The following is a 26,755-nucleotide window of genomic DNA, read 5'->3' on the forward strand; positions in this document are numbered from 1 at the left end:
TTTAAATATCCCGGGCGGGATGGACACGTGCTCATGGTCCAGAACGCTGACCACATGAACACCAGCTGAGCCACTGTGCTGCCATAGCCTGGCCACTGTGTTAGTAACATTGCAAACAGCCTGAAAACCCTTACCTGCCTGAAAAGGTTTGGGTTGTGCAAAGTGTTTCAGCAATTCTAACCTCACCCACTTAGTGGCTTCCATCCTACCTATACCACACATTCCCACACATCCTCACCCATTCCCACCCACGTTCCATCCGACTCCACACATCATAGAACACTACAGCACAGTACAGGCCCTTCGGCCCACAATGTTGTGCCGACATTTTATCCTGCTCTGATTCCTAACCCTTCTCTCCCATTTCTCTATCATTTATGTGCCTAGCTAAAAGGTTCTTAAATGTCCCTCATGTACCTGCCCCCACAATCTCTGCTGGAAGTGCATTTCACGCACCCACCACTCTCTGTGTAAGAAACTTACCCCTGACATCCCTCTTATACCTTCCTCCAATCACCTTAAAATTATGTCCCCTCGTGTTAGTCATTTTTACCCTCTCTAAAGCTTCCACATCCTTCCTATAATGAGGTGACCAGAACTGAAAACAACACTCCAAGTGTGGTCTAACCAGAGTTCTATAGAGCTGCAACATTACCTCACGGCTCTTGAACTCAATTCCCTGACTAATGAAGGCCAGCACACCATACGCCTTCTTAACAACCCTATCGACCTGCGTGGCAACTTGAGGGATCTATGGACATCCTCACACATCTCCACCCAACACGTTACCTCCCATCTTCCATTCATCCCTACCACCTCCCACACATCAGCACCCACCCCCACACATCCCCCTTCTGGGAGAGAAAGACCACTTGACTAAAAACAGAAAATGCTGGAGGTAGCAGATCTGATCAGACGAGATCTGTGGGGAGGGAAACAGAGGTAGCATCTCATCGGAACTGTTGCTGGTCATCAACCTGAACCGTTAACTCTGCTTCTCCCTCCTCAGATGCTGCTGAATATTCCTAGCAGGTTTTGAACATCTGCGCGATTTTGCTTTTGGCTTCATGCCTCCCAGATTGTGTTTACTGGTGGAATGTTGAAAAATTATGTCCATATAATTATTGATCCCTCAATAAAGACCGCATGAAAATGCAAATGTATACTTCCTACGTTGCTACACTAGGCAGGCTTGTCACCCTGGTTACTGATGGATCTGACACTCGGAGCAAGATTGAAATGTAACGGGAGTGAACCCCTCCCTCCCCCTCTCTGGCTCCCACTTTCCTAGTTGTCCGATTTCTGCCCAACAATATTCTATAACCCCCTCCCCTTGTGCCTCGTCGTCTCAAAAATCACAGAATCTTTTCTCAAAAAAATGCCGAGTTTTGGGGATTTTATCCCGAGGCTCCCAAATTCCTCGTTTCTCTTGGACATTTTAGATGTTTAAGCCGAACAACGGTGGTATATAAACACGTACAATTGACTCTGACCATTTGATTAGTCAAAGGCGCTGAAGTTCACTAAATCCAAAGTAACGGTAACTGAGGCTACAGGATATGCTTAGCGGGTCGGTCACCTCAGTTGTTACCCCAACCCCTCTCTGTCTACGATCTTTTTCTCAAGGTCTCATTTCCCTTCCCTTCTGAACTGGTTTGTTCATCCCACCTCCACTCGGGTTGTCCGCCAACAATATTTATTGCTGCTTTCGGCTGATTTCACACACACACAATGAAAATAATCATTTTGTGACAGGCAATTTTTCTTACCAAACCGTATTCTTTTTGGGAAAAAAAACCCAAATGAACTCCGAGAAAGGCATTAAACTGAGCAGATCCAATTGAACCTGCGTTATTCAATGCAAAATAAAACACATCAACAAACTGCAACTAAGGGGAAATGCGCTGAAAGGTTTGTAAACCGGTTGATAATTCCAGCGTGAAATTCAGTTCTAAAGCCTCTAACCTTCAGAGGAATATCAACATCACAGGATCTTTTCTCAGGAAAATGCCGAGTTTTGGGGATTTTATCCAAAGGCTCTCAAATTCCTCCTTTTCTCTTCGAAATTTTGGATATTTACACCGAACAGCGGTGGTATATAAACACAGTATAATTGATTCTGACCATTAGATTAGTCAAAGGCGCTGAAGTTTACCAAATCCAAAGTAACAGTAACTGAGGCTACAGCGGGTCGGTCAGCATCTGTGGAGAGAAAAGCAGCTGGCGTTTCAGGTTATTGACCTTTTAACGGATGAAAGTTTCCATCAAAGGCCCTAGAACCCGGTTCTCTCTCCACAGATGCTGAGTTTTTCCAGCATTTGCTGTTATATTTTAGATTTATAGCTACTGCAGCTTTTTTTGTATTCTGTTTGTTATTAAATGCAAATATCCATAGCATGACATGTTTTAGTGAAATTGATTCTGAGGCTTAATTTCTCCCGCCGTTTACAGGGAGTTTATTTTAGTCTGAGAACAACCTTCTTTCAAACCCGAACCCTGGCAATATTTATTAACCTGAACGAACAAGCGATTGTGGCAAAACCGAACGGACTTTGAAAAGGAAAGGGGTGAAGGTTAGAGACACAAGAAATTCTGCAGGAGGATGGAAGTACTCCGGTAAATAAACGGGAGAACCAGTGAACTTGAAATCCTTTCTACCTAACAATGTGCTGGAGGAACTCAGCAGGTCTGTTAGCATTTTTCCCCCCACAGATGCTGCCCGACCCTTTGAGTTCCTCCAGCAGATTGTGTGTTGCTCCAGATACCAGCGTCTGCCGTCTGCTGTGTCTCCTTTCTACCTAAAATCGCTTGGGTTTCAGTTTATGGAATTAACAATTTCTCGGCCTAAAAATAATCCAACCAAGAAAATGAATTTAACTCTACGCGAACGAGTTAATTACGGTGGACTGTTGTTCTTTGTGGAGATAAGGAACCTCCCTTACCAGCCTTAGGAAAACGAATAGTAAAGTATTCGTTTATGGTTCCAAGCGATTTTCAACGGGTTTGGGTTTCAACGAAGGTTGTTCTGAGACTAAAATATAAACCGCCCTCTAAACGTTGAGAGAAGTTAACTCAAACGAAATGCTTGATTTCACCTGCACGATAACCTAGTGTGCAAAAATGGTCTCAGAACCAATTTCACTAAAGCTTGTCCTATCCTCACAGAAAATGAGCGGCTAATCAGAATGAAGATTACGGGCATTGCACATCGCTTTTTAGACAGCATGATTAGATATTAGTTGTAATTAACTACAAGGGGGAAAATATTGTCTTTAAATATTTTTAACTGTTCAATTTTATTGCGTACACAGAGGTCAAGAAATTCACATACATGAGCATATACAAATAAACACATACCCAAGTGCAAAAATATAAAATCGCAATGGAGCCGAATATTGAGAATTTATGGTCAGCCGAGTTCTAGCTCAGATGTTAAACTGAGGTTTACGGAGGAGACGGTTTGTTCCATGCTTTTTAATTAGAAATAAACGCTGATATTTTACGTAAAATTCCGCCAACTACTCACTGATTTTTTCCCCTCTCTGAACAGTGTGGTGGGTTAAATGGGAGAATTTGCGTCAGGAACCTACGGATCAATCCAGTCGACATACACCCGCGATCACTCTCCTCTCCATTTTATTACATCTGATTTCATTACTGGTGAGAGGTCGTTGTTTAAAACTCTCTTTCAGCGGCCCAATGGTCTATTACAATGCAGTTGGAACAAAAACAAAGGGTAAAAATTACTGGAAACATAAAATGACAACCGAAAGCCCTGTGAACGCCCGGTGACCAAAACGGGGAACACATTCGCTGCTCGTCCTTACAGATCGTTCTGTGTAAAAGATTTGAAGTTAAAGGTGGTCCTGGAATGACTCGATTTTGAGCGCCCACTGTTCTTGAGTTCTATAACTCCCGTGAGATGGAGTGTAGCCTGATTCGGGGGATTTAACTCTGGTCGCATTTATAATGTTATATTAATCGTGTACATCGGTTTGAAGGCGTTGGATACACAGAAGACGGCAGATGCCGGGATCTGGAGCAACACACGAAATGCTGGAGGAACTCAGCGGGTCGGGCAGCATCTGTGGAGGGAAATGAACAGTCGACCTTTCGGGTCGAGACCCTTCACCTGGTCTATTTCCCTCCACAGATGCTGCCTGACCCGCTGAGTTCCTCCAGCATCTTGTTCGTTGGTTTCAAGCAGTTCCCTGTTTCAGGACCACGGTCAGCACTGCAAATACCGCGCCCCAAAACAGAAACCAAACCACACCTGTCAAATCTGTGGTCGGAATCGGTTAGTCCTTGTCTGGAAACACATACACCAGAGAGTGAGAGGCAGGGGAGAGGGTAGGGACAGGCAGATACACCAGAGAGTGAGAGGAAACGCTTCTGAGCGCCTTACGGGTCAATGACCAACAGCAAAATGTAAAAATCCAAAGGCGCAAGCAACCTGTTGTGAGTTTCAAAACCGTTCTTTATTATTCTAAATTCGAAATGGAAACAAATAGCACCTGATTTATATCTATAATTCGTTTTATATAATTTATATAATATATAATTCGTAAATATATAACTCGGAAGATTTATTGTAACTTCCAAAAGTTAACAAAGAGCCTCCATTTATCGGGATACCACCGCGTCCACTGACTCGCCGCCACGGCTCAAGGATGGCAGTGAAGTGAACAGTGTTGATATCATAGTCCGGGGTCCCAAGATTGGGTATTTTATTCCCTCTCCCCCGCCCTCCCCCTCCCCCCCCCCCCCCCGCTTTGCCCCTTGTCCTTTTCATCTGATGGTTTATCATTCCCCACTTCCAATACACACACACACGCACTCCCTCTCTCACACACATTCACACACACATTCACCCACACCCACACATACATACACACACATTCAGACACACATACACACATTCAGATTCAGACACACACACACACACACACACACACACCTTCCAACCACAAACTCGCCTCATTATTCAATCTCCCACAATGACGCACTTCAGGTGGGCTTGTGAATATACCCAACACTTAGCTCAGAGGATTTCTATAAATAACTCGCCGTGTCCCAATAAATAGAGGACCCTCAGATAGCCCTTGCGGCTTGATCCATGGGCCAGCAGATTCCCGTGCGTGCATTGTTCCATACCGGCTGCGAAGCGTTGCACTTGATCCCAATGAAGACCGAACTTGGCCCCCAGAGTCTCCCAGAGAACAGGTTGACCGAAGATGCTCGCAACAGCAGAATCCGCATTAACTCGCCGGCCGAACTCAGCGACCATCCAGTGGACTTCACCATCGACCAGGTTTTGGTGACTCTCATCTTTACACTTCGAAACGCCAAAAACGGTGGACCCTCCCGCGCTCTCAAACTATTCGAGGTGAGCTTCATTCCTTGGTGGCTTCCTTTGAGAGTTCGTTAGTTTATCTACAAACTAAATCGATGTCAAATCTATGGCCAGGAGCAGTCTCCCCCCCCCCCCCCCCCACCACCTTCCTTTGTCTTCCCTCATTCCTGTGCCCCCCCCCCTTCCCCTTCTCCCGCCATTATAATCTCACCCCCTTCCCTTTATCCCATGGTCCACTGTCCTCTCCAACCTGATTCCTTCGTCTTCAACCTTTTGCCTCTTCTACCCATCACCTCTCAGCTTCTTACATCTCCCCCCCCCCGCCTTCCCCTTCTCACCTGGACCCACCTATCCCCTACCTGCATGTGTTCCTCCCCCTCCTCCTCCTTCCCCCCCTCCCCCACCTTCTTATTCTGGTTTCTGCCCTCTTCCTTTCCAGTCCTGATGAAGGGTCTCGGCCCAAAACGTCGACTGTTTATTTCCCTCCATAGATGCTGCCCGACCTGCTGAGCTCCTCCAGCACTTTTTGTGTGTGTTGAAGTTATTTTATTGCAACCTAATTAAAAACTAACGTTACAGCGCCAGCAACCCGGATTCAATTCCTCTGCTGTCTGTAAGGAGTTTGTATGTTCTCCTGGTGTCTGCGTGGGTTTCCTTCTGGTGCTCCGGTTTCCTCCCACATTTCAAAGACATACGGGTTAGGAGCTGTGGGCATGCTATGTTGGCACTGGAAACGTGGCTACGCTTGCGGGCTGCCGCCAGCACATTCTCACTGGTGCAAAAAGATGCACTTCACTGTGTGTTTCGATGTACATGTGACTAACAAATAAATTTAATTAATTTAATTTTAATGTAAATAAATTCAGGAACATCAGGGAATCTGCACAGTAGGTTCCTGAAGGAGGAGATACATCTCAGAACGACCATTCCAACAACCAGCATCTGATTTCCCAGTGAAGCCATGTGAAGGTCCGAGTGAGATTGGACAGGCTGAGACTATTTTCCCTGGAGTGAAGGAGGCTGAGGGGTGACCTTATAGAGGTTTATAAAGTCATGAGGGGCATAGATAAGGTGGACGGTCACAATCTTTTTCCCTGGGGGGGTGTCTAAAATTAGAGGACACAGGTTTAAGGCGAGAGGGGAAAGGGGATCTGAAAGGCAAGTTCTTCACACAGAGGATGGTGAGGTTGTGGAACAAGCTGTCAGAGGAAGTGGGTGAAGCAGGTACAATTACAACACTTGGACAGGTGCATGGATAGGAAAGGTTTAGTGGGATATGGGCCAAATGCAGTCGAATGGGACTAGCTCAGGTAGTCAATGTGGCTGGCATGGATGAGTTGGGCTGAAGGGCCTATTCCCGTGCTGTATAACTTTAACCCCATTAGTTGGAGAAAGCCTCACACCCTCTTCCATGTGGAACCAGGGTGCTTGAGTTGGATTGGTTGCAGCTGACACCACCTGGTCTGGAGGGAACCAAACTGGACACTCAGAAGGTTGGAAAGGAAAATTGGGTGCATTCTATTTTGGGCATTTCGACCATAGAACAATACAGCACAGGAATAGACCCTTCGGCCCACGACGTCTGTGCCAACCATGATGACAATTTAAACTGCACATCTGCTGCACATGGTCTGTATCCCTCCATTCCCTGCCTCCTCATGTGCCTGTCTAAATGTCTCTTAATCATTGCTATTGAAATTTGTTGTTTTGCACATTATTTTTTGCGCATTCATCAGATCAGTGCATTGAGGTAGTACAGGGTAAAACAATACAGAATGCAGAATAAAGTGTCACTGCTGCAGAGAAAGTGCAGTGCGGGCAGACAATCAGGTGCAAGGTCATAATGAGTAGATTGTGAGATCAGGAGTCCACCTTCTCCATTCCCTGCACATCCATGTGTCTATCTAAAAGCCTCTTAAACACCACTGTTGTATCTGCTTCCACCACCACCCTTGGCAGCACGTTCCAGGCACCCACCACCCTCTGTGTAAAAAAAATTGCTTCCTAAATCTCCTTTAGAATGTAGAACACCACAGCACAGTACAGGCCTTTCGGACCACCATGTTGTGCCGACATTTTATCCTGCTCTAAGATCTATCTAACCCTTCCCTCCCACATAGCCCTCCTTATTTTTCTATTATTCACGTGTCTATCTAACAGTCTCTTAAATGTCCCTCATGTATCTGCCCCCACAACCTCCGCAGGCAGTGCGTTCCATGCACCCACCACTCTCTGTGTAAAAAACTTACCCCCGACATCCCCCTTATACCTTCTTCCAATCATCTTAAAATTATGTCCCCTTGTGTTAGCCATTGTCACCCTGGGAAAAAGTCTCTGACTGTCCACACAATCTATGCCTCTTATCATCTTGCACACCTCGATCAAGTCACCTCTCATCATCCTCCTCTCCAAAGAGAAAAGCCCTAGCTCTCTCAACCTATCCTCATATAAGACATGCTCTCCAATCCATTAAAGCTATACCCTCCATTATTTTGTTGAATATTGTCCATGTTACCTGTGTTGTGAACCCACTGGGTTTACCATAGCATCACACATCAAGGAAACAGGCCCTTCGACCTGATCAGCCACCAGTCACTTACAATGATCCCATTTTATTCTCCCCACATTCCCACCAACTCCCCCACAGGTTCTACCCCTCACCTACACACTCGGGGACAATTTACAGCAGCCATTTAACCTACCATGCTGAATACTTGGGATATGGGAGGAAACTGGAGCACCCGGGGGGGTGGGGGGAACCTACACAGTCACAGGGAGAATGTGCAAACTCCACAGAGACAGCGCCGGAGGTCGGGATTGAATCCAGCTCTCTGGCGCTGTGAGGCAGCGGCTTTGCCAGCTAAGCTACTCCATCTTGGAATCTCCCAGAGCCATTGTGCACTGTGGTCACCAACACAGGACTGAAATTAATGGAAACTTTAACAACAATATTGTTAATCCAAACAGCTTTAAATATCTTCTGTTATTACAAGTTCCGAAAATATTAGGGAGGTTGTAGGTTGTTTGTGTGGTCGAAGTATTGGGGAGTGAGGGTGAAACCTTTAGGAATACTCCCGACCAGAGCTGGCAGCTGGAATTTCACCGGGTTAACTGACCTAAATGAAGCAGGGCAGCGACTCATGGACCATTGGCCTGGTTTGCAGGGGTTCGAAGCTCGGATCTCTCACCTGGAAAGCAGAGCGACGAGGAAGGACAAGGCTGGGGCAGACGACCTGGATTTCTTCGTCCAATGTGAACTCCCCATCGCCAGAGCCAACCGGCTAATAAACTCATTAAAACAGGTGGTGGAAGATGTCAGCGCCTTCAGGGAGGAGAAAGGTGAGGGACTCTGTCACAGCTTGTGTTGGGGGGCGAGAGGGCCATTGAATTTATCACTGTCTGCCTTGCTAAGTGTTTCCAGAATTTCCTGGTTTTAGTTCCGATTTGCAGCATCTGCAATATTTTGCTTCTCCAGTGTCCATTTTTGAGTATTTTTTTTCTTTTTCCATTTATTTCTCTTCTCTTCTCTATTTTCACTCTTCTCCTGCTATTTGCACCTTCTTCAGACAGATGAGCTGAAATTAACCCTTCCCTGCCCTCTCCCAGCCAACACCACCATCTGTTGTATAATTCCAGCATTTGCTGTGTTTTTTATATTTCAGTTGTGCTTGGATTTGGATTGCTTGCTTAAGAAAAAGACATCTAATGTAAACAAGCCAGTAGCCTAACTCAAGATTCTTTAAGAGATGGGACCGACCTTCAGTCTGACTTTGACCTGTGGTCTCCTGGGGTTTGTTGGCCCAACCACGAGTCATGTTCCTAACAGTTGAGTTGTCAGAGCCGTACACTGATGTGCCAGCTGTGTAGAGAGTCCAGCTGAATCACTTGCACTCCACACTGACTCTGTGAAGCTGTAGTGGTGACTGTAATGGGATAGTGCAGGTGTACGTTACAATGAACTGCACCTGGCTGGAAGTCACATCTATTTGTCAAAGTCCAAGGTCGAGTTTATTGTCATCTGCACAAGTACCGGTGCAATGAAAAACTTACTTGCAGAAGTGGGCAGGCACGGTAGTGTAGCGGTTAGTGTAACACCATTACAGCGCCAGTAACCCAGGTTCAATTCCGGCCGCTGACTGTAAGGAGTTTGTACGTTCTCCCCGTGTCTGCGTGGGTTTCCTCCGGGTGCTCCGGTTTCCTCCCACATTCCAAAGGTGTACAGGTTAGGAAGTTGTGGACATGCTATGTTGGCACCGGAAGCGTGGCGACACTTGTGGGCTGCCCCCAGAACACTCTACACAAAAGATGCATTTCATGTGTTTCGATGTACATGTGACCAATAATGAAATCTTATCTTATCTTATCACAGGCACAGAGCATCATATAAGCAGCATTCATAAGAGAAACACAAATTTTACAAGAAGACACATTTAGAACAAAACAAAAGTCCATTTTAGTGCAAAGTGGTCATAATGTTGCTAAACTGTAGTGATTAGGGTTTTGCCGGTTGGTTCAAAAACTGGAGGGAGAGGATGATTGTAAACTTGTGTATAATTTATGACTAATTTATGTTTTCCTTGTGAATGCTACTTATCTGATTCTCTGTGCACGTGATGCTGCTGCAAGTGAGTTTTTCGTTGCACCTGTGCACACACATACTTGTGCACTCTACGCAAAAAGATGTATTTCACTGTGTGTTTCGATGTACACGTGACTAATAAAGAAATCTTATCTTATCTGACAATAAACTCGACTTTGAGCATGCTGTGGGAGGGAAATGGTGGGGACCAGCGCATCCTATTGGGCACATTTACCTAAAGTACTGTAAGCCCAGCCATAATATATTCCCATATTGTTAAAGACCACACAATTTACTTCCAGTCCCATGGTTCCCCAGAAGAATACGAGATCTTGACAGGTGTCAACGACTGATGACCAAGTTTGAGCCCACCTTGGATCAGGACCACCCAGTGAGTTTGATATGAATTTGAACCTCTGTGTATTGTTGGAACAATAGCATCAGTTCATAACAAGTTGAAATCAGTGGGTGATGAAGGATTCTTTTTCCAATTAAGGGACACCGTGACCTGGAGTACAGAGAACGCAGATCTCAGATTGCAAGACTAGCTCTGAGTTATAAACAGTAAGTGCAAATTGCCCCATTATTCAGATTCAGAATGGTTTATTGCATAAACGCCAGGGTTCACTGAAATTCCTTGCTTGAGTGAAACTCAGAGTAAACAGTATATATGGTAATATTAAATTAATAATCTTTTTAAAGTAATAAAATAATCATAACATTTAAAATGTTGACATTGATAGTTCTTGCCATTTGATGAAGCATTAAATTCTGAATAAGTCTTTGTCATCAATGTGTTAACATGTCTTCGGGAAAATTAATATCCACCAAATCTCAGCATAGGGATTGAGGTGGCATTTGTTGTGTCTTTTCCAACAGGGGAGAATCATTGCCAAGGGTGGAGTATACGGCAGAGGAGATAGCGATCTGGTAAGTATCTTTTGCAATTTGACGAGTGTTCTTTTAGGTGGACACTCATACAGAAGGATCTGCCTGGATGTGGGACTTTCATGGTTATGTACCCAGCCTGGGAACCTACACAGTCTAGAATTCAAGTCCAGCCACAGCAAGTGAATGGTAGGGCCATGGGGAGTGTTGTGGAACAGAGGGACCTAGGAGTGCAAGTACGTAGTTCGCTGAAAGTGGCATCTCAGGTAGATAAGGTGGTGAAGAAAGCATTTAGCAAACTGGCCTTCATCAGTCAGGGCACTGAATAATTATATAAGACATTGGAGTATGGTGTACAGTTTTGGTCACCCTGTTAAAGATGGTATTAAACAAGAAAGGGTACAGAAAAGATTTATCAGGATGTTGCCTGGACTTGGGGGCCTGAGTTACAAGGAGAGGTTGTATAGACTAGGACTTTATTCCCTGGAACGTAGGAGATTGAGGGGTGACCTGATAGAGGTGTATAAGGTCATGAGGAGCATAGACAGGGTGAAGGCACACAGTCTTTTTCCCAGGCAGGGGGAGCTAACAACAAGAGGGCATAGGTTTAAGATCAGAGGCGAGAGATTTAAAAGGGACATCAGAGGCAGCTTCTTCACACAAAGGGTGGTGCGTATTTGGAATGAGCTGCCAGAAGTAGTGGTTGAGGCGGGCATATTAGCAACGTTTAAAAGCCATCTAGATAAGTACATGGATAGGAGAGGTTTAGAGTGCTATGGGCCAAACATGGGCAGATGGGACTAGCTCACTGGGCAACACAGTCAGCATGGACGAGTTGGGCTGAAGGGCCTGTTTCCATGTTGTATGACTCTGTGACTCTAAGGCGTATACCTGTACATTTATTCAGGAGAAGCAGGGAAACATGATGATGGGAAGTAGCTCCATCCACTTGCTCACTCCAGATCTGACAGTGTTCATGTGGGAAGAGGAGCTGCCACTTCCGTTCTCCAAGAGCAAAAGACTTGGAATTCAGAGATGCTCAAAATGTTCTGCTGGTCAGGCAGCATCTGTGGAGAGAGAAACAGAATTAACATATCAGCTCAATAATCTTTCATCCAAATTGGGAAAATTTTTAAAACTTGAACATTAAATGTTAAGTCTGTTTCTCCCACCACAGGGGCTGCTCGGCCTGTTGAGCATTTTCTGTTTTGCTTCATCCCTCAGGCCTGTTTCATCCTTATATAGAACACAGAACATAGAACGCAGAACGTGGAACACAGAACGTAGAATGTAGAACTTATAACAGTACAACACAAGAGCAGGCCCTTCGGCCCATGATGTCTGTGCCGAACTTGATGCCAATTTATACTAATCTCACCTGCCTGCATGTGGTCTATATCCCTCCATTCCCTGCCTGTTCATGTGCCTCTCTAAATGCCTCATAAATATTGCTATTGTTTCTGCTTCTACCAGTTCCTCTAGCAGCGTGTTCCAGGCACCCGCTACACTCTAAGTAAAAAAAAACTTGCCTCAAAAATCTCCTTTAAACTTTACTCCCTCTCACCTTAAATCCATGCCCTCTGGTATTTGACATTGGGGAAAAGACTGACTATCCACCCTGCCTGTGTCTCTCAGGGTGCCTATGACGGGGCAGGCACGGTAGTGTAGCGGTTAGCGTAGTGCTTTACAGCGCCAGAGACCTGGGTTCAATTCCGGCCACTGTCTGTAAGGAGTTTGTACGTTCCCCCCGTGTCTGCGTGGGTTTCCTCCGGGTGCTCCGGTTTCCTCCCACATTCCAAAAACGTACGGGTTAGGAAGTTGTGGGCATGCTATGTTGGCGCCAGAAGCGTGGCGACACTTGCGGGCTGCCCCCAGAACACACTACGCAAAAGATGCATTTCACTGTGTGTGTTGGTGTACATGTGACTAATAAAGATATCTTATCATAACTGTATAAACTTCTATCAGGTCGGCCCTCAGCCTTTGATGCTCCAGAGAAAACAATGCAAGTTTGTCCAATCCTCCTTATACGTAATACTCTCTATCCCGGTAAACCTCTCCTGCACCTTCCGAAGCCTCCACATCCTTCCTGTAATGGGGCGGCCAGAACCGCACTTGCAAATCTCATTTATCTGACCTGGAATCAAAGGAGGAAAGGGTAGTAAACTCAGAAAGGAAGGAAGATAAATTCTCTGATATAATGTGCACTTGTTGTTCTAGGAAGCAGGTCTACACTAAGTTGACCACTTTGTACCCAAGTCATGCCTGCAAGCAGTTTGTGGATGCCTTCTGGATGCTTGAGAAGCAGTGTGGGTACCAAGCAGACAACATCCCTCAGCTTCAGGACGTCTCTACTTTCTTGCAAGGCAGGTGTCATGTAACTCTGGAGTTTCAGAACCCTGTCGGCTGTGGCTGGGAATCCATCACCTTGACTCACAATGACTTTGTTCTTTCACTTTCTAGAGAGGACAGGTTTTCGTCTGCGACCTGTTGCTGGTCTCCTGTCTGCCAGAGATTTCTTAGCCAGCCTGGCATTCAGGGTGTTTCAGTGTACACAGTACGTCCGGCACCCTTCATCCCCAATGCACTCTCCAGAACCGTAAGGATTTTATTGTGTGTGTGTGAGTGAGAAAGTGAGTGTGTGTGTGTGTGTGAGAGAGTGTGTGTGTGTGTGTGTGTGAGCACATGAGTGTGTGTGAGTGTGAGTGTGTGTGTGTGTGAGAGTATTTATGTGTATGTTTGTATGAGTGTGAGAGTGTGTATGTTAGTGTGTGTGTGAGTGAGTGAGTGTGAGTGAGTGTGAGTGAGTGTGAGTGTGTGTGAGAGTGAGTGAGAGTGAGTGTGAGTGTGAGTGAGTGTGAGTGTGAGTGAGTGTGAGTGTGTGTGAGTGTGCGTGTGAGAGTGAGTGTGTGAGTGAGTGTAAGTGTGTGAGTGTGAGTGTGAGTGTGTGTGTGTGACTGAGTGAGTGTGTGAGTGTGTGTGTGTGTATTTATGTGTATGTTTGTGTGTGTGTGTGTGTGTGTGTGAGTGTGTGTGTGAGTGTGTGTCTGAGTGTGTGTGTGCACATGCAACTTTGTGACTGGAGGTCTGGGTCAGTGTGTGTATGTGCCTGTGTGAATGAAAGTGAGTGTGCTTGTCTGCACTGGTGTATATTTGTTAGTCTACATACAGTAAGTGTGTCTTTGTCTCTGTGTATGTGTGTATCCACTTCTGTGTCTAGGTGAATGTGTGCGTGCGTGCGTGGTGTGTGTGGTTCTGTGATGGGAGTGAGTTTCCTAACTTCTGTCCCTTTTCCGTCAGTTGTTTCTTCAAACATCTGTTTTCGCAGAAATTATGGGATGAAAATAATGAAAGAGAAATGGGCAGATGAAGTAGTTGCCAAGGAAAGGGATATCTTTGCAGGAAATCTAACACAGAAATAGAAGTAAGGCTTCAATTTTTAAGTGAGCTTGTTTATGTTTTAAAGTTATTGCAGACACAAAGTGAGGAGGGACTTCTTCTCTCGGATGTGGTAAACCTTCGGATTTCTCTGTTCCAGGGAGGGGGAGTCAGTGAATACATTCAATGGTGAGGTAGACAGATTTCGCCCTGTGGGGAAGTCAAGGGTTATGTGACAGGAGAGAAGTAGAGTTTTGGCCGTGAGCAGCTCTGCTTGTATTGAACAGCAAACGAGGCTCTGGGGCAACGTAGACAAAGTCACAGAGCCGTACAGGCCCTTCGGTCCATCACGTCCATGATGACCTTACGCCCACCTACACCAATCCCATTTGCCTGCATTAGGAATGTATCCTTCAGTGCTTTACTGATTTAAGTGTTGCTCTAAATGTCTCCTAAACACAGCGATTGTATCTGATTCCACCCCCTCCTCTGGCAACGAGTTCCGGATACCAACCGTTCTCTTACCCCTCAGATCCACGGACACAACCGGCCCTTGCTCCTAATTCTTCCATTCTTATGAGACACTGTGGTTGTTCCTGTCGGAACAGAGAAGGTTAAGGAGAGGTTTAATGGATGCAGTCAAAATCAACAAGAAGCTGTTTCTAAAGTGGAAAGATTTGGGAACCAGAGGCTACAGATTTAAGGCAAATGGCCAAAAACAAAACAGATGAGGGATTATGTGTAATTATACAAGGGCTGAAAGGGTGGTGAAATCCAAACCTCATGTCCAACCAAGGAGACTGACCCAGAGGAGTAAGAGAGTGGGACAAAATGAAGGGCTATTTTATAGTGCTGGTACAGACACAATGGGCCAAATGGCCTCATTCTATACCAGTAAGTTTCTATGATGCCATACATATTATAAAAATTCAGTGACATGCGTTGTGAACAATGGTCACAATTGAAGCAAATGGAAGTTTTGAAGTTTTAAAGTGGGGTCGGCTTTGGAGTCTGTGACCCATCAGAAGGCAGCGGTCAGACAGGACGCTCCGACAAGTCCTGATTAAAGAGCTGAGTAGACACAAAATTAAAATTAATACTGATGTTGTGTTTTCCTTCTTTATAGAGACTGCTGCCATGAACTGCTGGGGCACATCCCCATGTTGGCAGATAAGGAATTCTCACAGTTCTCCCAGGTAAAACACTGCCTCACACTGGCATTGTCCTTTCTCATTAACGTGCTTGATTTTTGATATAACTCACAAACAATGTAATTCTACAGAGTGAGCACTCTTGAATGATGATATTTTTAGCTGTAGTGATGTGAGCTGTCAGATTCTGTAACGTCCCAGTTGGATGAATGAGATAGACTAATTTAGATTAGAATCATAGAGTCAAGGTATGGATTTTACTATAGATCACGGCAGAGATATTGACCACAAACAGATTTAGATTCATAGAGTCACAGAGTTGCACAGCACAGAAACAGGCACTTCAGCCCACAACATCCATGCTGACCTTTTTGCCTATCAGCACGAATCCCATTTGCCCACATTGGGAGTATCCTTCTATACACAGAACACAGAACACAGACATAGAATATAGAACATTACAGCACAGTACAGGCCCTTTGGCCCACAATGTTGTGCCGACATTTTATCCTGCTCTAAGATCTATCTAACCCTTCCCTCCCACATAGCCCCCCATTTCTCTGTCATTCATGTGCCTATCTAAGAGTATCTTAAATGTCCCACATGTACCTGCCCCCACAACCTCTGCTGGCAGTGCGTTCCATGCACCCACCACTCTCTGTGTAAAAAAACTTACCCCTGACATCCCCCTTATACCTTCCTCCAATCACCTTAAAATTATGTCCCCTCGTGTTAGCCATTGTTGCCCTGGGAAAAAATCCCTGACTGTCCAATCGATCTATGCTTCTTATCATCTTGTACACCTCTATCAAGTCACATCCTCCTCCTCTCCAAAGAGAAAAGCCCTAGCTCACTCAACCTATCCTCATATACCTTCCCTATTTATCTGTCTTTCTAAATGCCTCTTAGATGTAGTGATTGTATCTGACTCCAGCACCTCCTCTGGCAGCACGTTCCAGATACCAACCACTCTCTGTGTTAAAAAACTTCCCCGTCAGGTCCCCTTTAAAACTCCTTCCTCCCACCTTAAACCCCCACCCTCTTGTTTTTGATGCCCCGACCATGGGAAAAAGATTTTGACTCTCTACCCTATCTCTGCCTTTCATAATCTTAAACACCTCTTCAGGTCACCCCTCAGGCTCCTCCACTCCAGGGAAAACAAGCCCAGCCGATCCAATCTCTCCCCCACAACTAATCCAGGCAGCATCCTGGTGAATCTTTTCAATATTTCTATCCAGCACAACCACATCCTTCCTATGGTGTGGTGACCAGAACTTCACACAGAACTCCACAAGTGAGATCTAACTGGTGTTTCATAAGGTTGCAAAATAATATCCTAACTATTCTATTCTACTTGATCTATGAAGGCAAATGTGCCATATGCCTTCTTCACCACCCTGAACACTTGTGTTGCCACTTTCAGGGAACTACGGACTTGAATGCCTCGGTTTCTCTGTTCATCAACATTCCATAGTGTCCTACCATTTACTGTACGTGTCCGACCCCTATTTGACATCCCAAAATGCGTCACCTCGCATTTGTCAGGATTAAATTCCATCTGCCAATGCTCCACCATCAGATGGATGGATATCAGCTAACATGCCTCTGGGCACTGCACACAAGTGTAATGGAATTGAAATTGGAATTGGTCTATTATTGTCACTTGTACCGAGGTATAGTGAAAAACTTGTCTTGCATACTGATTGTACAGGTCAATTCATTACACAGTGCATTGAGGTAGTACAAGGTAAAACAATAACAGAATGCAGAGTAAAGTGTCACAGCTACAGAGAAAGTGCAGTGCAGGTAGACAATAAGATGCAAGGTCATAACAAGGTAGATTGTGAGGTCATGAGTCCACCTTATTGTACTAGGGCACCATTCAATACTCTTATAACAACAGGATAGAAGCTGTCCTTGAGCCTAGTGGTACGTGCTTTCAGGCTTTTGTATCTTCTGCCCGATGGGAGCAAATGGGACCAAGTTGGCCTCAAGTAAAGAAGAACGTACAAGATGCTGCCTGACCTGCTGAGTTCTTCCAGCGTTCTGTTTTATGTTCTAGATTCCAGAATCTGCTGTCTCTCTTGTCTTCATGGAAGTACTGAGTTTTCTGTTTCCTTGCAAACTGGCACTGCACCTTCTCTGAGCTGTAACACTTTGTTCTGTATTCTGTTATTATTTTACCCTGTACTACCTCAATGCCCTTTGTAATGAATTAATCTGTATGAAGGGTATGTAAGACAAGTTTTTCACTGTACTTAGGTACATGTGATATAGTGAACTAAACCAATTCCAATCCTTAACTCCACAAGTATCTCACTTCTCATTCTGAGAAGCAAGATTAGTCTCGCCCCTGCTTCAGTGACTGACTCCAGTCACATCAGTTGTTGATAGCTAGACATTCAATGTAAACATTATGCCTTTTCTATCACTACTTAGGAACTCGGTCTTGCATCACTCGGGGCATCAGATGAAGATATTGAGAAACTATCAACAGTGAGTAATTAAGAGAAAAAGTTTATAACAATCCATAACAATCAGGTCAGCCATGATCTTACTGAATGCTAGAGTGGACTCAAGGGGCCGAATGGCCTACTCCCACTCCTAATTTGTAGGTTTGTACAGTGGTCACATTATTAAAACAATTCTAAATCTTCAGAGGAACAGAAGTAATTAATGATAGAAGTAACTAAGTTCGGCTGAAGGGCCTGTTTCCCTGCTGTATGACTCTATGCATTGAGTAATTGGCTAGTCCCATTTCATATCTAGAGAAATTAATAACAGTAACAAAGGTTTTGGGGTTAGTTTCAATTCTGAGGTCCACGATTGAGATTCACTATCACTCAGCCATTAAGTCCATGCTGGATCCTTGTTGAGCAATTTATTCCCAGTCTCCTGCATGTTCCCAACAGCCATGAAAATTACTATATCTCATGTGCCCCTCCAAAGGCACTGGTTCCACCCTCACCCCCTAAGGTGGGACCCAGACCATCACTAGAGAAACAAAGGACTGCGGTGCTGGAATCTAGATACAAAACAAAAACATTGACCACCTGCTTTTCTCCACGGATGCTGCCTGGCCTGCTGAGTTTCTCCAGCATTGTGTTTTTCGTCCAGACCATCACTGCTGTCTGCAGAAAAGAAGGTTTTTCCTCACACCCTCGCTGTGAGTACTTTTCCCATCACTTTCAACTTGCGTGTTCTCGTCCTCAAATTGTGCCCAGTACATCTCAGTTATGAAGCCAGGTGTGCCATACACCTTCTTCACCAATTTGTCTACATGTATCACCACTTTCAAGGAACGATGTCTCTGTTCTACAATGCAAGTTGTTGGCATTATAGTCGGAGAAGATTTTATTTATAGTCATTGTGGGCTTCGCAAGCTGAGCCGGTATTTAGTTGCCCTTGAGAAGGTGGTGGTGAGCTGCCTTCTTGAACTGCTGCAGTCCTTGAGATGTGGGTGTACCCACAGTGCTGTAAGGGAGGGAGTTTAGGGATTCTGACCCAGCGACAGTGAAGGAACATCAAAGATCAAAAGAGCATAAGAAATAGAACCAGGAGAAGGCTATTCATAGAGCTTAGAACACAGGCCCTTCAGCCCACAGTGTCTGTGCCGAACACAATGCCGAATTAAACTAAATTCCTTCATGATCCATATCCCTCCATACCCTGCATATTCATGTGCCTGTCTAACAGCCTCATACACCACTATCATATCTGCCACCCTGGCAGACACCCAGCACTCCCCGTGCCCCGCACATCTCCTTTAAACTTCCCCCCCTTACTCTAAATGGATGTCCTCTAGTAATTGACATTTCTACCATGAGAAAAAGGTTCTTACTGTCTACTGTATCTATGCCTCTCATAATTTTATAAACTTCAGCCTCCCCTCAGCCTCTGCCGCTCCAGAGAAAACAGCCCAAGTTTGTCTAGCTTCTCCTTGTAACTCATACCCACAGCATCCTGGTAAACTCTCTCCCAAGCCTCCACGTCCTTCCTGCAATGGGGCGACCAGAACTACACAATAACTATTCAGATACTTGGTCCACTGCACAATAAAGTCATGGCTAATCTTTTGCTCAGTGTTTCTGTTGTACTAACACCCCATGTGTTGTTTGTTTCTGCAGCTTTACTGGTTTACAATAGAGTTCGGCCTTTGTAAACAGAATGGAGCTCTGAAAGCCTATGGAGCTGGCCTGCTCTCCTCATACGGAGAGTTAATGGTAGGGAGATGGTGGGGAGGGAAGTCCGCGGGGCAGCCCCGTGTGTGTTACACAATTTCACTTAAAATGGGAAAGCAATAGTTGCCTTTGCCACCCACAGCTACTCGTGTTTGTGAACTGTACTTCTGTAATAGTAAACTGACACCGGACGTCCCGGAGCGCATTGGGGCCAATTATGTATTTTTGGAAACGTTAACTTGAAATGTGGCAGCACACCGCAGCGTCAATAACCAGATAATTCCAACAGTGCAGCGCTCCCTCAGTACCGCCCCTTTTTTTTTAATAATAAACGTCTATTCACTAAAAGCTCTACAAAAGACAACCAGTGTCAATACACGACATCTAATACAGAAAAGAAGAAACTACGCAACAACATACTACGGTAGAGAATGCAAACTAATACCAACGAAACACACACGCGACGCTACACCCGTCAACGCGACACGCGACACTTCAAATAAGAATTGCGTTCGTACCGTCCACGACACACGCGATCCCCCGAGGGGCCCACTGAGCGCGGAACTCGGCTAGGGTGCCCGCAGAAACTGCGTGCTCCCTCTCTAAACACACCCGCGTGCGCACGTAAGCGCGGAAGACGGGTAGGCAGGCCAACCCGCCGGTACCCTCAGCTGCCCGCCGCCGCGTCCCGTGGATGGCCAGCTTGGCCAGGCCCAGCAGGAGACCCACCAGGAGATCCGCCGCGCGGCCCTCCCCGCGCCGCACCGGGTGCCCGTAGACCAACAGCGCCGGGCTTAATACTGCCCCTTTTTTTTGTACAAAACGTTTATTCATTAAAAAAAACACTACAAAACAACCAACAGCAAACACGCTACATCGAGTACAGAAAGAAACAACCCGGCCGAAACCAATACCCGCGCAACACTACGCCCGCAACCGCAAAACGCACGACACTTCACACCAGAATCGTGTCCGTCTCGTCCACCACACATGCGATCCCCTGAGGGGCCCACCGAGCGCAGAACTCGGCCAGGGCACCCGAGGAGACCGCGTGCTCCCTTTCCAACGACACTCGCGCGCGCACGTAAGCGCGGAAGACGGGCAGGCAGGCCAACCTGCCGGGACCCTCGGCCGCCCGCCGCAGCGTCCCGTGGATGGCCAGCTTGGTCAGGCCCAGCAGGAGACCCACCAGGAGATCTGTCGCACGCCCCTCCCCGCGCCACACCAGGTGCCCGTAGACCAACAGCGCCGGGCTTGAATACTGCCCCTCCTGCAGTGTGACGGTCCATCAGTACTGCCCCACACACCCAATACCGCCCCTCCCACTGCGCTCCCTCAGTACTGCTCCCCCACTGTGACACTCCCTCAGCACTACCACCCCTCCCACAGAGCGGCGCTCCTTCAGTACTGCCCCTCTCACAGGGCGGCTCCCTCAGTACCACCCCTTCCCACAGTGTGGTGCTCCCTCAGTACATCTCTGACTGAGGTACCCCCTCCCCTACAGTGACATAGCCAGGAATCCCAAATCCAGCGCTCCGGGTGTAGGAGCCAGAGGGCGGTGTCCCTGGGGCTCGAGACCACCACTTGTTTAGCTGCTGTGGTGAAACCTCCACCTCCGAGAGTGCAGGTTGGTTCGAACCAGTGTACTTGCCAGTCTCAGTGCCAGAGTGGGAACCTTTGATGGCATACACGCATGGTTCCCCAATGCAAGAAAGGATTTTGTAGCAGTGATTTGACTTTAAACTGATTTGACTTTAGAGTCACCGCAGGTTTAATTCCCACTGTGGTTTTCCCTCGTTACTACTGTGCGCTCCCTCAGGGACAATGTGGCGCTCCCTCAGTACTACCCCCCTCATTTGTTCTGCACTCCCTCAGGCGCTCTGGCCGCGTCGCTCCCTCATTGCCCTCGGGCGCTCCCTCAACCGCTCCCCTGACAGCACGGCGCTCCCTCGGTCCTACACTGGCGAGTACAAAGCCTGGAATGCCGAGTGTTGTGCTCCGGGGTATGATCGGGTGTGGGAGCCGGAGGGGGAGGGATCAGCCGGGGTGATGCCGGGGGGTTTGAATCCTCAGGCGCCCCCAGGCGTTACTTGGGCTCTCCTGTCGGACCCTGTCCCTGACAGATGCCCCCGGGACTGGGACTTGGGGAGCTGCTCCAATGGGAGCTGTAACTAACGGCCAGTGTCACTGTGCACAGTACTCGCTATCCGGGGAGCCCCAGTACAAAGCCTTCGACCCCGAGGTGACAGCTCTCCAGATTTACCAGGACCAGACCTTCCAACCCGCCTACTTTGTAGCGGAGAGTTTCGAAGACGCAAAATCCAAACTGTGGTAAGCCCCTGTTCAGATCACCCTGCTCCCTCACCATACAGTGTCTTGCATTCCTGTAGCGCCTTCACAAACCAGGGACATCACACACTGCTTTGCAGCCAATTAAATGCTTCTAAGGAGGGCTTGCTGTTGGCAGCAGCCAATCAGAATGTGCTAGAGATGAGACCCAAGAAGATAGGAGCAGGAGTAGGCCATTCGGCCCTTCAGAATGGCCATAGCCCCATCTCCTCTTCTGTGCTCAGTTCCTTAATCTTTCAAAGAGCTATCTACCTCCCCTTCAACTACCCCCAACAATCCGTCCTCCATAGCTCTCTGGGGTAGGAATTCCAGGGATTCACTGCCCCAGGTGAGAAGTTGTTATAAATGTTTTAAATGACAGCCCACTCATGGGAAAAATACAGCACGGAAACAGGCCCTTCGGCCCAACTAGTCTATGCCAACCAAGATGCCCATCTAAGTTAGTCCCATTTGCCCATATCCCTCTAAACCTTTCCAAGCTATGTACTTTCCAAGTGCTTTTTAAATGTTGTTAATGTACCTGCCTCAACCACTTCCTCTGGCAGCTCGTTCCATATACGGACCACCCTCTGGGTGAAAAAGTTGCCCCTCAGGTTCCTATTAAATTTCTCCCCTCTCACCTTAAACCTATGCCCTCTAGTTCTTGATTCCCCAACCCTGGGGAAAAGACTGTGCACATTCACCCTATCTACGTCCCTCATGATTTTATACACCTCTATAAGATCACCCCTCATTGTCCTACACTCCAATGAATAAAATCCTCGCTGTTCAACCTCGATCTATAACTCGGTCCCTCAAGTCCTGGCAACATCCTCGTAAACCTTGACATTTACCCTTTCGAACCTTAAGGTCTGATACGTTTCAAGTAGCTCACCTCTCTTTCTATTACACTCCCAAGGATACAGAACTAACCGCTACAGCCGTTTTGATAGGAATATCATTTCTTAAATAAGGTCCAAAACAGTGTGTAGTGCGGCCAATTAACCTATCAACCCACACATTTTTTGGATGTGGGAGGAAACCGGAGCACCCGGGGTAAATGCACACAGTCATGAACGTGCAAACTCCACACAGACAGTGCCCGAGGTCAGGATTGAACCTGGGTCTCTGGCGCTGCAAGGTAGTGTTTCCACCCGTTGCCCTGTGTGGGGTCAGTCTCGGAGTCAGAGTCTGGATGATCCACTAAGTCCAAACCATCCACCAAGCACCCACTTACACTGACCCTGCCCTAATCCCATTTTATCCCAAATTCCCTCTAGATCCTACCATTCAAGCAGATACTAGGGGCAATTTACAGTGGCCAATTAACCCACCAACCCACCCCCAGACCATTGTCTTATGGCCTCCTCATGTAACCTCACCTGGCGGAGATGATCATGCAGGCACCCTGGACAATGTAACAATACTCACCCGATTTCTAATCTCTGACCCGTTGCAACAAAGGCCAATATACCATTTGCCTTCCTGATCACTTGCTGCACATGATAACTTTTTTGTGTGTGTCATTCACGAGAACCCCTTGATCCCCCTGTACACATATTTGCAATCTCTCTCCAGTCAGATAATAGTCTGCCTTTTGATTCTTCTTTCCAAAGTCTATGACTTCACACTTTCCAACTCCATTTGCCAAGAGTTCACCCACGTACTGAACCTATCAACCTTCCAAAGATGCAGGTTAAGGGGGGCCCCAAGATAAATTGGTCAATTGGTTTATTATTGTCACATGTACCGAGGTACAGTGAAAAACTTTAATTTGCATGCCATCCATACAGATCATTTCATCACATCAGTGCAATGAGGTAGTACAAGGGAAAACAATAACAGAATGCAGAATAAAGTGTTACAGTTACAGAGAAAGTGCAGTGCAGGCAGACAATAAGCTGCAAGGTGATAACAGATTGTGAGGTCAAGAGTCCATCTTATCGTACTAGGGAACTGTTCAATAGTCTTATAACAGCGGGATAGAAGCTGTCCTTGAGCCTGGTGGTACGTGCTTTCAGGCTTTTGTATCTTCTGCTCATGGGAAGGGGGGAGAAGGGAGAATGGCCGGGTTGGGTGGGGTCTTTGATTAGAGAAATAAAGGACTGCAGATGCTGGAATCTAGATGAAAAAACAACAAAATGCTGGAGGAACTCAGCAGGCCAGGCAGCATCTGTGGAGAAACTCAGACGGTCAATGTTTCGGGTCAGGACCCTTCTTTGATTATGTTGGCTGCTTTACCAAGGCAGTGAGAAGCGTATGGAGGGGAGACTGGTTTCTGTGATGTGCTGAGCTGTGTCCACAACACTCTGCAGTTTCTTGTGGTCACGGACAGAGCAGTTGCTGTACCAAGACTTGCTGGGATTGATGCAAAGGGACACTTCTTCTGCCTGGGAAGGTAGATGTGGCCTTGGGTGATTGATGGGAGGTCAACAACTCCTTTCATGCAGTACTACGTATTAGGCCGGACCTTGCGTTCTGGTGTGAACGGCTGATGTGATGCTGTAAGGTCAAAATACTGCAGATGCTGGAGATCTGAAATAAAAGTGGAAAATATTGGAAACACTCGGCAGGCCAGGCAGCAGCTGTGGAGAGAGAAACAGAGTTAATGTTCCAGATCGAATGCTGATCAAATTCCAGCATCTTCTGATGTGGTGAGTCATAGAGACAGATACAGCAGGGAAACAGACCTTTCGGCCCATCGTGTCTGCACCGACCATCAACCACCCACTAACACTCATTCTACATTGAGCCCATATTTTATTCTCCCCACATTCTCATCAACGCCCCACAGATTCTACCCCTCACCTACGCACTAGGGACAATTTACAGCAGCAAATTAACCTACCAACCTGCACATGGGAGGAAACTGGAGCACCCGGGGGAAACCCACGCAGTCACAGGGAGAATGTGCAAACTCCACACAGACAGCATCCGAGGTCAGAATCAAACTCGGGTCTCTGGTGCTGTGAGGCAGTGGGTCTTCTAGTGGCACCACTGTACCTCCTGTGTTGGGTCAAGTCACAGAATCAGAGTCATCCAGCACAGAAACAGGCCCTTCAATCCACCGTCCAATCCAACCACCAACCACACATTTGCACTAATCCCACTTTATCCCCCTCAATGCCCCCTAGATTCTACCACTCTACACTGGGGGCAATTTGCAGTCACCAGTTAACTCATCAACACAACACCAGAACATTGTCTTAAGACCTCCTCTCGTAACTTCACCTGGCTGAGATGATGGTGCAGGACAACCATTACAATGAAGACAAGAACATAGAACATAGAACAGTACAGCACAGCCCCTCTTAAAAGCCCCCAATGAATTTGCCTCCACCACCCTATCAGGCAACGCATTCCAGGCATCCACCACACTCTCAGTAAAAAAACGTACCCCTCACGTCTGTTCTGAACCTACCCCCTCTCACCTTAAATGCATGCCCTCTGGTATCGGATCGCTCAATAATGGGAAAAAGATATTGCTTGTCCACCCTATCTATGCCCCTCATAATTTTATACACTTCCAACAGATCACCCCTCAGCCCCCGCCGCTCCAGAGAAAACAGCCCAAGTTTGTCCAGCCTCTCCTGATAGCACATGATCTCTAATCCAGGCAGCATCCTAGTAAACCTCCTCTGCTCCCTCTCTAAAGCCTCAACATCCTTCCTATAGTGAGGTGACCAGAATTGCACGCAATACTCTAAATGTGGCCTAACCAGAGTTCTATAGAGATGTATCATAACTTCTTGACTCCTGTACTCAATACCTTGATTAATAAATGCAAGCATTCCATAAGCCTTCTTAACCACCCTATCTACCTGTGTAGCCACTTTCAATGAGTCATGGACGCACCCCAAAGTCTCTCTGCTCTTCAACACTGTTAAGGATCTTGCCCTTAAGAGTTTACCTCCTCTTGAAATTTGTCCTACCAAGGCACAACACCTCACATTTATCCAGGTTAAACTCCATCTGCCATTTCTCTGCCCACATCTGCAGCTGATCTATATCACACTGTATCCATCGCCGGTCTTCTACACTATTCCCAGCTCCAGCAATCTTGGTATCATCTGCAAACTTACTAACCCACCCTCAATATACTCATCCAGGTCATTTATGTACATCACAAACAGCAGCGGTCCGAGCTGCTGTTTGTGACGCATTTGGCGCTGAGGTTTACCCGACTCTCCCTTGTTTCAGGCCATTATGTTGATTTTTTTTCCTCTTTGAACAGGGCTTATGCCTCCAAAATCAGGAAACCTTTCTCACTGCGCTACGATCCATTAACTTGCAGCGTGGAGATCCTCGACAAGCCACACAAGGTCAAGGACGCACTAACCCAGGTCAGGGAAGACCTGAGAATCCTCTGCTCTGCTCTTGATAAACTTTCTTAAATAAATCTTTCCCACGGGGGGAATGAGCAGGTTCACATTTTGTAAGATTTTCCCCCTGGGGTCTCCTTGCTGGGAACCTACCCAACCCTCCGTACTAAACACCCAGGGATATAGTGAATAGTCCAGACTCTATGAGAACAATTAATATTTTATGAAAGTATTCCTAAATGCAGAGCTTAACCTGTCTGAGTATTTATGAGTGGCACTATGTTCTGATGTATATATGTATGCAGATAAGCATAGATGTAATTTTAATTCTTTCATGGGATGAGACATTTATTACCTTCCCTTCTTGCCCATGAGAAGGTGGTAATGAATCACTGTAGTCCTTCCACAGTTCTGACGAGGAGGGAGTTGCAGGATCTAGACCTTGCAATGATGAAGGACCGGTGATAGATTTCCCAGGTCAGTGTGGTGTGAGTTCCTCTGTGGTTGCTGCCCTTAGCACAGTGTACAACAGGGAGAGAGACCACGGCCAACTGTGTCTGTATGGAAGAACAATC

The 26,755-nt window shown here is 46.5% G+C and overlaps 1 protein-coding gene across 1 annotated transcript; it reads left to right on the forward strand.

Annotated features, from left to right (window-relative positions):
• The first annotated feature begins 5,116 nt into the window (after positions 1–5,116).
• Positions 5,117–26,252, forward strand: th2 (tyrosine hydroxylase 2). The gene is made up of 12 exons (XM_052030733.1): positions 5,117–5,386; positions 8,518–8,692; positions 10,235–10,323; positions 10,429–10,496; positions 10,812–10,862; positions 13,041–13,186; positions 13,284–13,419; positions 15,325–15,394; positions 17,789–17,845; positions 19,477–19,572; positions 21,728–21,861; positions 26,093–26,252. Exons 1-12 carry the CDS (start codon positions 5,117–5,119, stop codon positions 26,250–26,252), a joined length of 1,452 nt encoding a protein of 483 aa, XP_051886693.1.
• Positions 26,253–26,755: the final 503 nt, after the last annotated feature.

Source organism: Pristis pectinata, chromosome 15 (genome assembly GCF_009764475.1).
Source record: "Pristis pectinata isolate sPriPec2 chromosome 15, sPriPec2.1.pri, whole genome shotgun sequence".
NCBI lineage: Eukaryota > Metazoa > Chordata > Chondrichthyes > Rhinopristiformes > Pristidae > Pristis > Pristis pectinata.

Coding starts and splice junctions, on each gene's coding strand:
- th2 (XM_052030733.1), top strand. CDS start 5,117: ATGGGCCAGCAGATTCCCGTGCGTGCATTGTTCCATACCGGCTGCGAA. Junction 8,693..10,234: donor CGCCTTCAGGGAGGAGAAAG/GTGAGGGACTCT, acceptor ATTTACTTCCAG/TCCCATGGTTCCCCAGAAGA. Junction 21,862..26,092: donor GACGCAAAATCCAAACTGTG/GTAAGCCCCTGT, acceptor CTCTTTGAACAG/GGCTTATGCCTCCAAAATCA.